The 15,264-nt window shown below is 43.1% G+C and overlaps 1 protein-coding gene across 14 annotated transcripts in view; it reads right to left on the bottom strand.

Annotated features, from left to right (window-relative positions):
• mef2cb (myocyte enhancer factor 2cb) overlaps window positions 1-15,264 on the bottom strand; it is a 70,647-nt gene that overhangs the window by 10,650 nt on the left and 44,733 nt on the right. For 3 of the 14 annotated variants that reach the window (XM_026322694.1, XM_026322697.1, XM_026322695.2), the window contains 4 exons: window positions 4,214-4,357; window positions 3,895-4,032; window positions 1,316-1,505; window positions 514-561 (listed from right to left, as the gene is read on the bottom strand). In XM_026322694.1, the coding sequence (XP_026178479.1) occupies window positions 514-561; window positions 1,316-1,505; window positions 3,895-4,032; window positions 4,214-4,357 (520 nt within the window). The remainder of the gene's footprint in view (window positions 1-513; window positions 562-1,315; window positions 1,506-3,894; window positions 4,033-4,213; window positions 4,358-15,264) is intronic. The other 11 variants (XM_026322704.1, XM_026322708.1, XM_026322699.1 and 8 more) reach the window with 10 other exon arrangements.

The raw sequence follows: 15,264 nt of genomic DNA, 5'->3' as shown, positions 1-15,264 counted from the left end.
CTGGATTCATTACAGCATGGCGAGCCATTCCAAACATTGGATCATTTTGGTTGCAGACTTATGATAGCATTTACTGTGTAGTGGTTTTGTTTAGCAAAATAAGTTTCTCCAAATGGCAGCTTTAAAACTTGTAAAAAAAAAATTGAAAAAAATTTCAACTCTACATTTGAGGACAAGACCAGAATTTCTACTGATTGCACTTCTGTCAATCTGCTGCTTCAGTATATAGCACTATTTTATTTCTGTTTGCCCCCACATGCTCTACCATTTTATAACTGAACACAGGCAGGATGTGTCACAGCCCCAGCACTGGGCAAACATTCCCAGATGAACTCTATGACCACTAACATCAACACATCATGGACAAAATCTCCATTTGGGTTTGGGTTACTATTAGTCATGCATTATACAGGCCCAAGTGGATGAGTGGATACCATGTATGTTTGAACGTGGGTGTATGTCTGAGGGGGTGTTAGCAGACAGCTGTGTGTGAAAAGAGGAGACCATTCTTACCAGCACTGGTGCCTGCGCCAGTGGTGAGGTCAGCACCCATGAGGCCACCTGAAACATGAAAGAGCGAAAACCATTAGAGGATAGACACCCAGCTAACACCCGCTGTTCCTCCTGTCTCTTACCTCACTGGCCTTTAAGAAGCCAACTCAATTTTTAATCACAATCCTCTCTGTAAGTGCATTTGTGTGTGTGTCAGTAGATCATATGTGTACCGATACCAGAAGCAATACTGCTTCCCACTCAAACCTTAGCACTGGACACTGAGAGTGGATACATTATGCTGCCATCCAAGAAAAATGACACATTATTATTTTTAAGCCATGTGAGGTGGAAGAGTAGGAGGGTCCAGAACGTGTGCGGTTTGGTGTGGATGCTGCAAGTGCCAAAACTCATATTTAGTTTGTGCTGGCGCTTCTAGCATCCAGTTGTAATGACAGGGTAAGGGTGTGGGCAGCAGCCTTCAGACCAGAGGGACAGAAAAAGGACTTTGGACAACAATAACAAACCAACAGCCCTGATATGCTTATGTCACCAGCAACTCAGTCTCTTTATACCCAGTCGGCCCAGACATCCCATGTGTAGAACCTCACATTAAATCAACAGGACTGTGGGTTGGGATTTAATGGGATATTAAATCATCAACTTACTTTGAACAAAATACTGAGTAGGAAATATGTGAATATATACAGGAGGGGTGTGATTCATTCATTGCCTTTAGGTAGGAATATTGCAGGCAGCTGCCTAAGAAATGTTACATTTGATGTGTGTGTACATGGGCGCATGAGTGCATGTGAGGCCCTACCTGTGTTACCTGCACTGGGGGGTCTGTGTGTAACTCCGGGAGACATGCTGTTTCTCTGTAGGCCATGGTGTGCCAATGGCAACAGGTTGTGGTTGCCTAGGGAACCGCCAGGATGGCTGTAAATGAGATTGTTCTGGTTGCTAACAGGAATGGACACAGGCATGTCGTAGTTTGATGGGGGCACAGCCTGCTGGAAAAGAGAAAGGAAAAGAGAGGCACAGGTTGGATTAGACAATGAAATGCAGAGAGAAACTAAATGAAGACCTTTGAATAAAGGAATGGACACACTGAGACAAAACGAGACGTGAAAAGTTAGAAACACTCCAAGAACACAAAGGAATTTGACTATCTACAGTCCTATTCCAGAAGCGGTCAAAAAAATAGAGACAGCCAAGTTCAAAAAGGAGAACACGGACAACTAACCATACAGAGCCATGCATAGATGAATACTGCAGAGCACGTCTTAGAGCAACGACTAAAAATACAATACCATATGGAGGGTGAAATGGAGCACTGAACAAAACCCAAAGGATATGTGCCGAGAAAACTCCTCTCAGAGTTATTCACTGCCAACCAGATGATATATGATTTGTCATTACAACTTGGTCCAGCATTGGTAGGTTATTTGGAAGCTACCTTCCAAAGTAATCCTCTGTCAGATTTTGTCCTGGACATGTCATGACAATTTTTATTGTGAACGTCAAAAGGTTGATCTGAGAAAATATTGTGCTGTGGTCACTGCATTTATATTCCCTGAAACACATTCCTGGTTTATTACATTAGAAGTAAGAAAGCTTTGGTTTACTGGGAATAAAGCCAATGGCATCCCACTGTTCTGAAAGATAATTCAGTCTGTCTTCACCTTCCTAAAAAGTCTGCAGCATTTCTTTCAGAAGTAGCTTCAAGACCGGAGAACTGAATCTAGTTAGAAATAATTTATTTTCTGTCAATGCAAACTGTTTTAAAGTGGCAGACTCTGATCAGTCAGCAGTCTCATCAGGAACACAAGTAGAGGTAGACTGCTGACCTCAGGCGTCTAGTTTGTCATGTTTATTGTGTCCCTTGGCAGAAGGGCTTAACCCTGGGAGTGCCCTGGAAGTGGTTGATCCTGCATGTTAGCTTTAGGAAGTAGAAAATAGGACCCTAAATTACTGCCATGTGTCTCTGAGCCATGGAGAGAGTGCATCAGGGGGATCATCAGCATGGCTTATATGGAAGTGGGATGTGTGCCTTAGCACCGCTTTGTCTTCTTCAATTTTCTCCCTTTTTGCTAATTTTTCAAGCAAAATATTATTTCAAAATAAAAAAGTGCTTACTTTAATTATATGTCATTGTGGGCTTCTGCACATTTCACTTTTCCTGCAACTTTACACAGGAGTGGGCCAACCAAAAGCTATGGAGGCTGTCTCTGGTTCTGTTTTATTTTTTGAAGACTTAGTAATATCTTCCATTTTTCTCTGTGCGGTGTTTTCCAAGAGTGGGGGAGCGGTCTCTGCGTGCACATTAGCACAGACCTCCTCGCTGGGTGTAAGGGCCCCGTCAGTAAGCTGTCCTTTAACTGGTGCCATCCTTCCTGTTTTCACTCATCTTCCTCCTCTGCCTCTCCCCACAGTCCCCTCAACAGTCCCCTGCAATCCAGAGGCCCAGTGCTTGGCAGCCACTCTGACCACACACTGAACTGCCACTTGTTGTGTGCAGAGCTCCCCCCCCCTGCCCCCCTCCAACACCACCGCCCATGCTGTTCCACCCGCCATCCCCACCCAGCACCGATCCCAAACCCACCCCACCCGAGCACACCACCCCAGCTTACCAAACCCTGCCTTGCCTCTAACCACATCTCCCCTTGCTCCATGTGGCTTAGACACTACTGTTCTTTTCTGACTTATCTACTGTGGAATTATCTTTTTCTGTGTAAGGCAAGCGCGCTAACCATTGCAATATGTTGTTTTCTGAATGAAGGGCAGTTCATAAAAAGCAGCTTTTATTTTGTGGCTTTTGGCAGTTGACTATAGATTCTTCTATATAATATAAATCCAGAAAATGACGTGTCTTGACTAATAAATATGTTTTCTAAAAATGCTGGCAGGTGACAGAAAAGAGTGAAAGGGGCGATAATTGAGTTTTGGGAGTTTTCACAGATATGTGATGAGTTTGTGAATGTCTGCTGCTGTTTCATTGCCACAGTGTCTGTCCTTGTTGCGGGTGACTGAGCGCTGTGTTTTTGTGCAGGAAAAGGAAAAGCTCATGCAGACCCCACCTCCCCAGAGAGCCACACAAGGCATTATGCATAAAAGGTCCAAGGTGGGAACCTAGTAAGGTTAAAATTTGTCATGAAAGAAAGCCTGCAGTTACTGTAGCACAAATGTCTGCTAATTATGGTTACAGTTATGTCAAATTAGAGGACCTTTCATCAACTGTAATCAAGCAAAACTTTCATCTTATTCTCATTTTGACTCTCACTTTGTGAATTTATTCTGGTGATGAACAGTGGTGGTTAGCTGGGTTAGCTCAACTGTTACTGGCCAGTCAGCATTTTGTTAGCTGCTGAGGATGCTGCATGGTGTCAGCCCAGTACTTACAGGTATCTTATGAGTTTTAATCATATGATCAAACTCCTCGTTAATCTGTTTGTATTTCTCCTCAGTGCGTGGGGTGAGGATGAGAGCAGACTCGAGCTCCGGGCTCTCGCCACCTTTGTTCTCCTTCTTGCTCAATGCCTGCCAGGTCCCACAACCACAGAAACGAACGGAGGGACACACAGATGAAGAGACGGAGAGATGGATGGTAGGAACAGATGACGGAAACAAGGGGACGAGTGACAGAAAGCATAAGGGAAAAAAGGGAGAGAGAGGAAAGAAAGGTGAGAGGAAGGCTTGTAGTTCAATGAGAGGTACTTACACACAGTCTCTGTCTGCTGATCATCAGATCAATGTCCTCGTTTATTTTCCTGTACTTGTCCTCTGACTCGGGGCTGTGGCCGACCGAGTCGTCTGCGTCGGGGTCTGGGCTGTCACAGCCGTTTAGGCCCTTCTTTCTCAATGTCTGCAAACAGAGCAGTTGCACAACATAGTTGAAGGGCTTAGGGTTGGGAAGAGTGACCCAGGTGAACAACTTGGGAGGGACAAATGGTGATGAACTGTGAGGAAGTACCTTTTAGAACCTATCCTGATGAAAGATAAATCCAACACCAAGACGTTTGGAAAACACTTCACCAAACTATAACTCAGCTTTTTGCCAATGAAATAATTTCCAAAGAGAAAATGGGTCTGTTTCTGAGAAACTGTCTTCCAAAACACTTTTGCTGAATAACCTTTTGAATGAAACAATTTGCTCCATTTTAATTTCAATATGATGTGACACGAAGATACACTGGCTATGGTTTGTGAACAAGTAAACATGCAGCTACACATTTAAGATGGCACAAAGAATATAATAACATCCAATAACAAGACAAAACAAGTGATCAAACTCTTGACCAAATGACAAATCATGGGACCTTAAAAACCTCACAATTACACAGGAAGGGGGAGAGTCATAAAACATAACCACAATCATCAGTGGCTATGAAACAGAATTAAAATACAGTAGACACGCTTCAATTCATGTCTGTGTTATATGTGCTATCAAAATGTGGTAGTTTCTGTTTTGGCCACCTGATGGCCACCTGCCCCCATTAGAGTGTCCAGAAAAAAGCAGACAGGCGGAAAAGCACACGCTCTACTCGCTCACCACTCCCTGTGAGGGGAAGAGAGGCACAGACAAAGAGAGCATGAGAGGGAGGGAGCGAGGGAGGGAGAGATGCCGCTGTCCTTTTTTAGATATTGTTGACAACCATAACAACAGGGATACGTTTCAGAGCACATTACTGTGTGTGATAGCATGAGGATATGTTTGCTTGAGCAAGCAGGTATGTGCCGATAGGTGCTGTGTTCAAATGCCTTGTAAACTGAGAGACAAAGACAGAGTGGGAGAGAAGAAAAAGTACAGTAGCTGACAGTTAGAGATCTCATCAAAGGCATCCCCTCCTCTTGAACACCCCCCCCCCTTCACTCTTGAACACCCCCCCCCCCCCCCCCCTTTCCTCTCTCCTCCTGGCTTTAATAAAGGGAGATTAGTCTACAGGAGGAATATCACGGGCCTGCTCCTGTCTGTGCAGTCGTCGCTTCACACTGCGCTCTCCTACTTTCATCTGAAGCTCCATATCAGACAGACGTAATTAAATTTACTTTAGCACACCCTGTATTTGATGCTGATCAAGTGTGTGTCTTTCGCTGTATATATTGTAGTGTGTGTATGTGTCTACTGGAGTGTGTGTGTGTGTGTGTGTGTGTGTGTGTGTGTGTGTGGGAGGGGAAAGAGGGGAATGAGTCTGTGTTTGTGTGTGGATGTGTGGGTGTGTGAGAGTGGGTGTTAGCGTCAAGAAAAAAAAAAAGAAAGAGAGACTGAGCAGGAGAAAGGAGAAAGATAAGATCCTAAGATAAGTTAATCTCAGTGAACTTCTTCCTCTCATTTGTTTGTCTCAGTCAGTACTCACTCACAGAAGCGATACGAGTGCTAGCTACTCCATCACAACCAGCAGCAGAAGTGACAGGGAGCGATCTGCCTGTTTAGAAAACAAATAACAATCCAGTCATCTCTCATGTCAGCACAACAAAGGCCTGTTTTGAGTGTGGTTTTAGTGAACTTAGAGGGCTTCTTTTGTGCGTGTGATAACTGTTTGATTCCTGAGGCGTCTCGTGGCGAGGCAGCTACTGTAAGCGTGTCAACATTTGCTGGCTCTCCTCTTCTTTCTCTGAATCCTCACTTGGCCCCTAGAGTGGAAATCTGGAATTCTGAGTTTGAAAGCGACTCTCACATCTTTGACAGTCTTCAGGAAATCACACCAAACAAATCAACCAAGGCGATGCAGGAGATCTGACTTCTAACAGACCTACAGTGAATCAGGCACTCTTACTCTATCTGAGGTGGCTGAATCAAAAGAACAAAGGGGTTGAGAGGTTTAGTATGCTGTCTTTTTAGGCAAAGGCGTGAGATGTAAAACTTTTGCTGTTTCTTTTGTGTAGTTTCATTCTGGCCTTGGTGATGCATCGTATCGAACTGACAAGAGCTGAACCGCTGGCCCTTTTCTCTTCACATGAGAATGCATGGAAGAAAAACAAACAACTTTTCTTCCTTCTTGCACAGATTTCCACCACCTACCGCCACCAACACAGTGTGTGTGTGTGTGACAGATTCATTTCCATTCTAGGAAGCAAACCAATAGGGCATTGCTGGGAAAGGAGAACTAGGGCTGGGGTAAATGTGACACCCATATGGGGCAACTGAGTTGGTGGTCTGGCTCGGGGTGGGGGTGGGGGCAATGGTTGCAATGGGTGTTGATGGGGTGCAGGAAGCCAAAGTGTGAGGGTTATATGACCTATGAAGCATGTGGCCCAGGCTTAGTTTTCTAGCAGGGCTCAGCACATTGAGGGTACAGAACAAGGGCACTATGCCACTCATCCTAGCAATGCCCACCTGTTTGAAGACATCACACCTGTTGCCAAAGACTGACACACAACCCCACAACCAATCAGACCTGTTGGAGCGCTCTCATAGCCATAGAAGGACCTCTCATTCCTTTGCTTTGCACCTCACCACCCTACCGCCCTACACTCGTCATCCTATATATTTTCCCCTTCTCTAATAGCCCACTGCTTTATCTGTGCCCTAAATTTGTTATATATTTCATGGCTCTGCTCCACAGAGTCACTGACTGCTGCTCCAGACAGTGCTTTGAGTCTGTTATTCAGTGACACCATCAGTATATAAGAAACATCAAAGACGTATATCTCAAAATGACTGAGAGAATAATGATCATTGGAAAATGAGCTGCTACCACAATATTGAAAGAAACAGGACTATGGGTATGAAGAGCTGGCATGAAAACTGAGTCTTTGGGGAATATGCTAATAGGATGAGGATTAAACAAAAACACTTTGGTGTGGTTCGCTTGTGCCAGGAATTTTATGCAGAAAACATTCACTCAAGTTATCATTAGTATATAAGAATTATTTAATTTTCCAAGTAACTAGGATTCTCAGTTTTAAAAAAGAAATGTTCATGATTTTATTCTTGCGAAGTGACTGCTGGCACAAAAGGAAGTTTTTTCATAAAGAGTTATTTAGGTTTACCGCATTTTATTGCCTGTGTTTACAAAAGTGACATTTTCAAAATTAATTAATATTTTTCTAATTATCAGACAGGCAAGGTTTTTTTTTTTTTTTTTACAAAAAGACACTAAAAACCAAATAAACACCCCTGTATTCACACTTGAACCGCACTAGTTTAAAGTACCAAACAATGATCAAAGCTGAGCACATTCTAAGTGAAAAACCAGAGAAAGCAAAACTGACGGAGAAAAGAGGAAAAATACACAAAAAAAAAAAAAACTACAAACTACCACACCGTGAACAATAACCAGGTAAATGTGAGACAGAAGGAGAAAAAGTATGACAGAGAGGAAAGACTACAAAAAAAGCTGTGTATGCTTGCATGGCTTGCATGTGTCTTTCGCTGTGGCCCCTTTGGAGGCTTGCTCCTAATTAAACTCCTTCCTCATGATGCTCCCTCATGACTCGACTTGTCACAGGGCCTGTGTGAAGCAGGCACAGCATAGACACGGCGTCCTACATACTTAGACACCTGTCTCATCAGTACCCTTCAGCTCAGCACCTTCAGCTAGGTTGGCCTAGACTGGGCTAGGATAAGCTAAGTTACAGGACTACAGTAACAAGACTATGACAGGTTACCTGGGCCAGAGTGAGGTAATGAGAGGCTAACTGGAGCAGGTACGAGCTGTGAGGGAACTGATTCATGTAGTCTGTTGCTTAACATTAGCACGTTCAAATAATCCATCCAATAATACTTGTTTCATAGTTTGAGGTGTGGGTGATACTCCATGCAGCTTTTGAGAAAAAACAGTGGAGGGTATTTGGGTGTGAATTCTGGGTGGCCCTGGGGGGTCTGCTAGGGACAGCTGATGCCTGCCCACAGCTCCTGTCATACCAGGATTCGTCTGCTCGGCATTCTGCCACCCTGCTCACCCTCTTTTATCCCCCTATCTGTCTTTCTGTCCCCATCTTTCTGCCTCAGTCTGCTGCTCAGTCTGTCTCTGAGTCCTCTCTCTGTTCTCTTTCTCTCATTTTCAGCAAAACTACTATGCATCAACAGAAGCCGAGTCAAAACATTGTTGGCTTGATGGGTACATCTATATTTCTGATAGACTCTGGATAGTTGATGGGTTGTGTTTGCAAAGAGCTTTACTGCTGACCATTCCCCTCTACAGTTATCTTGGCAGTTGCTGAAGGCTATGACACATTCAATATTGTGTTTATGGCTATTGGCGACAGCCAGGCCACTGAATGTTTCTCAATGTCTTCAACCCAATGGCTGACAGCATTAGTGTATAAACCGTCTACAAAAACAGCCAGTTTATAATAGGCCTTTTATATCTTTGCCAACACTGGTCTTCAGACTACACACACTATTGTGAGCAAAACCGAGACTTATGAAGGAAGATAATACAGTACCAGGGCACAAAGAGGTTTCCCCAATAAATGCAGCAGTTTATGGTCTAGCAGTATATTCCAGTAGTTGGTGGAAAACAAGTTGCTGACAGACAAGCACAATATAAAAGGATTTTATAACTGTGCCACTTATGCTTGATCATGTTTGCTGTATTAATAAGATATAATCAAATAGCACTGAATGAGTCAAATTTGTCTTGTAGGATCTCAGGCTCTGTTTGTAATAATGTTAATGGTATAGAGAAGCAGACTGATACTGTATATTTCTTGAAAACATGCAAATTGCATATATGTTTTAAATTTTGCACAATGTACAAATGTCCAAATTGAATACTCTGGGGCTAACTTAACAAATATACAGTATATTTTGATTGAATAGTCTTTAGAATAACTTGTAAACCTAAGATGTAGATCATGATCACTTTGGGGGAAGGGTGACAGAAAGAGAAAAAGTTTGGAAGACCGCAGGACATCAGGGAGCTCCCTTGCATTACCAATTGACAAACTCAATTTTGTCAGAGCCATTTGGTAAGGAGCAATGTGGCTTAGGGTTAGTAAGGGTGAGGCAGTGGGGAGAAACATTGTCCTTTCCCATCGCAAATAACAAGATGGAGGTAGTCATGAAGTGGACCCACTGTGGATTAAGACCCCCCAGCGCCACTGCACAATAAGCACACTCAGGGTGGCCTTGCTGGCGGCAGGGATAGGGTAATAGATAGGGTAATAGTATGTTTGAGATGTGCTCTCATTCTCCTTATTTCTATTTCTTTTTCTGTCTGTGTGGCTCTTTCTTACTTGCTCTCATTTTTTTTTGTCTCTAGCGCTCACACTCTCTTACTCACTCTTTCTTTCTCTCTGCTTTTCAGAGTGGAGGGAACATCAGAGGGATCAGGCTGGCTTAGCTTATTGGAAGCAGATGGCAGACCAAAGGCAAGAAGGCCACAGTTTCACGAAGCGTGGTTTGAACATGCCAGGACCATGTCGAGGGGCATGCCCATGGATGATGGCTACATGGTGTGCATGTGTGCGTATGTTTGTTTGTGACTGAACATTTGGGGGTGGGTGGGATGGTTGAGTTTGTAGGTTACCAATATGAGGAGTGGGACCCCCAAATCACAGCCTGTCCATGCCAGTTTTTTTTATTTTTTTTATTCATCATCTGTGCATCTCTGTGCACTGGTTGAGACGATATTTGAAAAACTATTGCATCAATGACTTTTCAGTGATTTGGTGCCTTTGAAGCCCCTTACTCCCGGTGCCCTGCTGCACTATAATCAGGAATCAAAAGCTAGCATCTGGGGTCCATCATCTCAAAGCAAAGTGGTTGTGTGTTCAGTAATAATGCCAGCTAACTGTGTAATTACTGGATGTCTAAGAATTACTACATTGACTTAACATTTAAAAAGGGAGTGAGAAGTAGAGCAAGAAACAGAGAGAAGTGTTAAATTAATTGAGACAGACAGAAAATGAGGCAGAAAGAAAGGGTACTGCGTGCAACAAGGTTTCTCCACATTTCTCCAAACTGTGATGGTGCATGTGCTAAGAGCCCACTGCAGACGAGAGCCCACTCACAGACAGCCAGTCTTAGCTAGCCAGTACACAGCACAATACCAGATGGTGCAGTGTTTCCCATATGGAAGAGACACACACTAAGCACATGTCAGAATCCAACAGTGTTTGCATCCTAGCCCTGGGAACAAAGTGGTCATTCAGACTAGTCACTACACTGTATAATTACCCAGACAGACACTATGAGACACAATGCCAACTCAGTGAAACCGGATAAAGAGAGCACTTGTGTCTGCACCCTCAACCTACCCATCTTTCATCCCATCTACACTTGAATTGCATAATATGTCTCTATTCAAATGAGAAAAAGGAGAATGTGTATATATGTATTTCTGACTCAACATAAAAATCAATTTTCCAAGGCTAAATTATGTGCAGAAAGCATTTTCATACTTGCTTTATATTCTCTAAAGACCTATAAGCAGTTTATTCAGTAGTGTCATACATGACACTATATGACTCCACTGTGACGGCATCAATAAACGTTTCAATTACATGCTTTTGAGATATCATCAGATAACAATAATATAACATACTAATATCCTTAGTAGAATGAGTTTAGTTCTATTAGGGTGGTAGGTAAAACTTTCAAGTTCCATACCAGCCACCCTCCAGTTCCTCTACATCCTCCCCCCAGCAATCGTCACTTATCGTCTTTTGTCTCTCTTTCTCTTATCGCGTGGTGCCACAGCAGGAAAAAGGAGCCTGATGGAGGCCTTGAGTAACAATGACCAGCCGGTTGACCTCTATTCTGTGACCTTGGGTTTCCACACCCTGCTCCAAAGCAGCAATCATGTCAGGGGAGGAGTGAGGCCAGGGGGGAAGCTCCAGGCAGGGCAGGGAATGCCATCTATAAAAATAGATCTTCATTATTCTGAATTTTCCACAAATAGTTTCAAAGAACAAGGCATCATTTCATCTTAATGGCTGGCGTGAATTGTTTTGGGCTGTGGAGTGGAAAAGCGTTAGCTTTTGGCAGCGTAGCCTCAGAAGTGGCCTGACTTTTTCACCGCTCCGCACCACAGGGACCACATATTGGCACATTTCAAACAGTCTATTTTTAAAACCTCCTTTTGTTGTTGTGTGAGTACCTCAGACTTCCGCTTTAGCATATTGACCTTAAAAAACACCTCTGACAGAGATCCAAGTGCTACTTAGTTTCTTGTGTGAGGTTCTGCTTTTCTGGGCAGCGGGTGTCTGATGTGGAATAAAATGCTGAGCCTGTAGACCATATACATTATCTGTCATCTTGTTTTTAGCCTCTCTTAAAAAGTGGAAGAAGCATATAGTGTGTAAAATCGGAACTGTAAACTTGCTCTCTTTATGTCTGAGGCTGGCGCCGCCGACAGATGTGTTCTAGTGTGCCAGCCTGAAACTTAAAGCAGACGATATTGAGCTGTGTGAGGAGACTAACTGAGTTATGTGACAGTGACACCTCTTCAAGTGTGTTAGTTGACAGAGCTGCTGATTAAATGTAATTAAATGTATATTAGACCATCCAGAAATATGTTTTCAATGTAATAAAAAGTTTTCATAACTACCAGACAGCATCTGTTTGGTAACACGTGAGGTGATAAGGACAAGTAAATTAAATAATAGACTTCTTTATCCAAGGGATCAAATGTTTACAGGCACCGTAGGGTCTCAGACCAATGGTCTTATGCATGTGGTCGCCAAGGGCAATTTTTCATGGTTGATCCTCAGTAAAAAAAGAGAGAGACGGAGGGTGAATGAATAGCCTGACACTTCGCTTACTCACTCCTCTGTCTCAAAAACACTCCCCCACCCACTCTGTTTCAAACACAAGGGTGTGGTGGGAGTGTGTGTGTGTGTGTGTGTGTGTTTGGGAGAGGGGGCGAGAAACAGAGAGAGAGATTCCAAGCCTATTCTTCTACCCTCTCCCAGCAAGGACCGCCAGCTAGTCAACTATTTTTAGCCTCACCACAGACTATTTTTAGACCACTACCACTTTCTGATGCATTTATTAGAAAAAGAATACATCAAATAAAACTAAGTGATGGTGGTGGTTGTTTTTGGGGGTGGTGCTTTATTTTGACCATCTAAAAAAAAAAAAACTTTTTGTGTGGTAAGTTCAGTACACTGTTGTTGCCAAGTGTGAGGAAAAAGTAGTGACTAAAAGTGGATACAGCTAAATGAAAAACATGGACAACTATTTATTTATTTATTTGCTTGGCTGTCTGCTTTTTGTTTTACCACCCTTGTCAATGCATTAGAGCCAGTTATCTTTGATCTTTTTTTTTTCTACCGACCTTGTATGAACTGAAGGTGTGTGTAAGAAATCTTTTTAACAGTATCACAATCTTTCTGACCTGCTGTTCAACATGCAATGAATATGCAGTTGTGCTCATAAAATGCATAGACCTCTGGCACAATGCGAGAAATATTGGCCATTTTTTGGAATATAGAGCTGAGCAAACAAAACATGTTTCTGCCTTATTATAATTGTAATGACAACTACAATTACTAAACACACTATCTGACTAGCACCTTAAAAGTAGATTTATTTTTGTTGTCAAACATACAGGAAATAATCCATCCAATAATACTTGTTAATTGTGCCAGGGGGTATGTAAATGTATGAGCACAACTGTACACATAATGCCATATGCTGACTGGCATCTTTTAAATTTTAAAATCTTTAATTTTTTTTAATTAATGTATTTATTTTTGCAGACATGCTGTAACATGTATACCTCCTGTCATAAGAGTCTTTGTTTTAACAAACTGCTATACTCTTAGCTCGCTAATGTCACAAGGTTAATTTACTTAGTCAGTCAAAGCAGCTCCAGACCTTAATCCTCAGCTCACCGGGAAAAACAAGCCGTGTTGCCGATCTCGCTCTTCACTAGCCCACACTAAGGCTCTGTATTTTCCGTGACAACCCCACCCCTTTATCTCCACCCCGTTTGACACCACATGTACCCTATCTTAAAACCTCCAAATGACTCCACGCAAAATGACTGTGGACAGCTGTAGGACAGGAGATATGATGTGACTCCCTTATTTCTCTTGGATGCAGAGACATGTAGAAGTCAGAGAGGATAAATTAGTGAAGGCATTCAAGCCAGAGTAATTACACAGTCATTGAGAGCCATGAGAAGAAGCCATTCAGTGAGCTGATCAACACAGAAAACTCCTTAAGGCTAATGTTCTCCATGCTGTTTAGAAACCAAATAAGCACACAGAATAGCACACATGCAGAAAAATATTTTCACAAGAGCACACTGGCACTTCAGAGAGGGAGATCACATGTCCTGTTGACTTGAAAGAGTATCATGAGAAACCGAGAAAGAGGCATTTAAATTAATAAAAAAGGAAATTGTTGAGGTAAGTGAAAGTGAAATCAGTCTCTGTAGTACTTAGAATGCATGGAAAATCATGTTTTATTGCCAAATAAAACAACACTGTGTAAGGCATGCAGTGATCTGGTGTGAATATGCTACAGTACATTACTCATTTTCGTTTCGCCATCGCCCATACACATACCTGCTTGATTTACTTTCTCTTTACATTCCCTCATTCCTCCCCCCTACTTTCCCTCCTCCCTCCATCCCTCCAGTGGACTGTCACTGGACTGAAATCACACCTGTGCTTCTCACACATCTCGGCACACGGGTGAAACATACGCAGGGTGAAACATGGTGAGGGAGCTTTGCTGAATCTCATTAGCCAAGCGGGTAGTCATTAACAGAATGACCTTTGGAAATAATTACCAGCCTTCCTCCCTCCGTCCCTCTTTCCCTCCCTCCTTCTCTCCCCGCACTCATCCATTTCTCTGGCCCTCCCCTTCCCCCTCTCATTCAGCAGTTCCTTCTAGGTGAGGACAGAGGGAGATACGGGAAAAAAAAAAGGAAGAAAAATGAGGTGAGGATAGTTGGAGAGGCAGGTCCCTGCTGCTGCTGTTTAAAATTACAGGGTGAGCTGAACTTTCAGATTAGGTTAATCTGCTGGAAATGGGATTGGCCATCGGCCTTTTCTCTGGTAGGTAAGAAAGCAGGCAGATCAGCTCAGTACCAAGAGCCATGTGCCATTCCATGTGATACTTCAGAGTGTGCTGTGCTGGCTGAGGTCAACACAGTGCCGTCAGCTCTGCAGGGTTCAAGCCAATTGTCACCCTATATGTACACATGCATAGACCCATGGAGTGAGCACACTCTCACACAGGCCAAACACACGTTTGTGCCTTATCATTTAACCCATTGATGCACCTTCAAAAAAGTCAATGGGAACGTTAATGTCCCCTCGACACAAAAAATGTGCTTGGGTGAATCAGAGGGTTAAGCCAAATAGGTTATACTGTTCATGCACATACACACAAATTTTAAAACCTCCTTGCTCTCTTCCTCTTGTCCAGGCATTGAGGGGATATAGCTCCCCATCACAGCTCACTCACTGACCCTTTGGTTGTTTCACAAACCTGTGTTCTTTGTTTCAACAGAAGGGAAAACAAACACATTGTGGAACAGGGATTTGGCACGACCCAAGTATGCTGTTGGATTTGGGGCGGTTCAATCACCACAAGAGCCAGCCAGCGCTGCTTAGTTTTGGACTTGATCTGCAATCACTGGGAGGGGAAAGAAAGGACTCTTTCATGTGCTATTGCAATTAACAACTTCCATACTGGCAAAATAAATCACCAGTACGAGCCGAAAGTGATTGTTCTTAAGCAGGAATTAAAAGAGAGGAAAGAGGAGAGATAGATCTATTCACTTGTCATTTCCCAACACGGCTTCCCTTTTCTCCCCTAATGCTGTTCACATGTCCAGGAAACCGGCCTGGCAGACAGCGAGTATA

This window comes from Mastacembelus armatus, chromosome 9 (assembly GCF_900324485.2).
Source record: "Mastacembelus armatus chromosome 9, fMasArm1.2, whole genome shotgun sequence".
Taxonomy (NCBI): Eukaryota; Metazoa; Chordata; class Actinopteri; order Synbranchiformes; family Mastacembelidae; genus Mastacembelus; species Mastacembelus armatus.
This window is presented reverse-complemented; position numbering and strand designations above follow the sequence as displayed.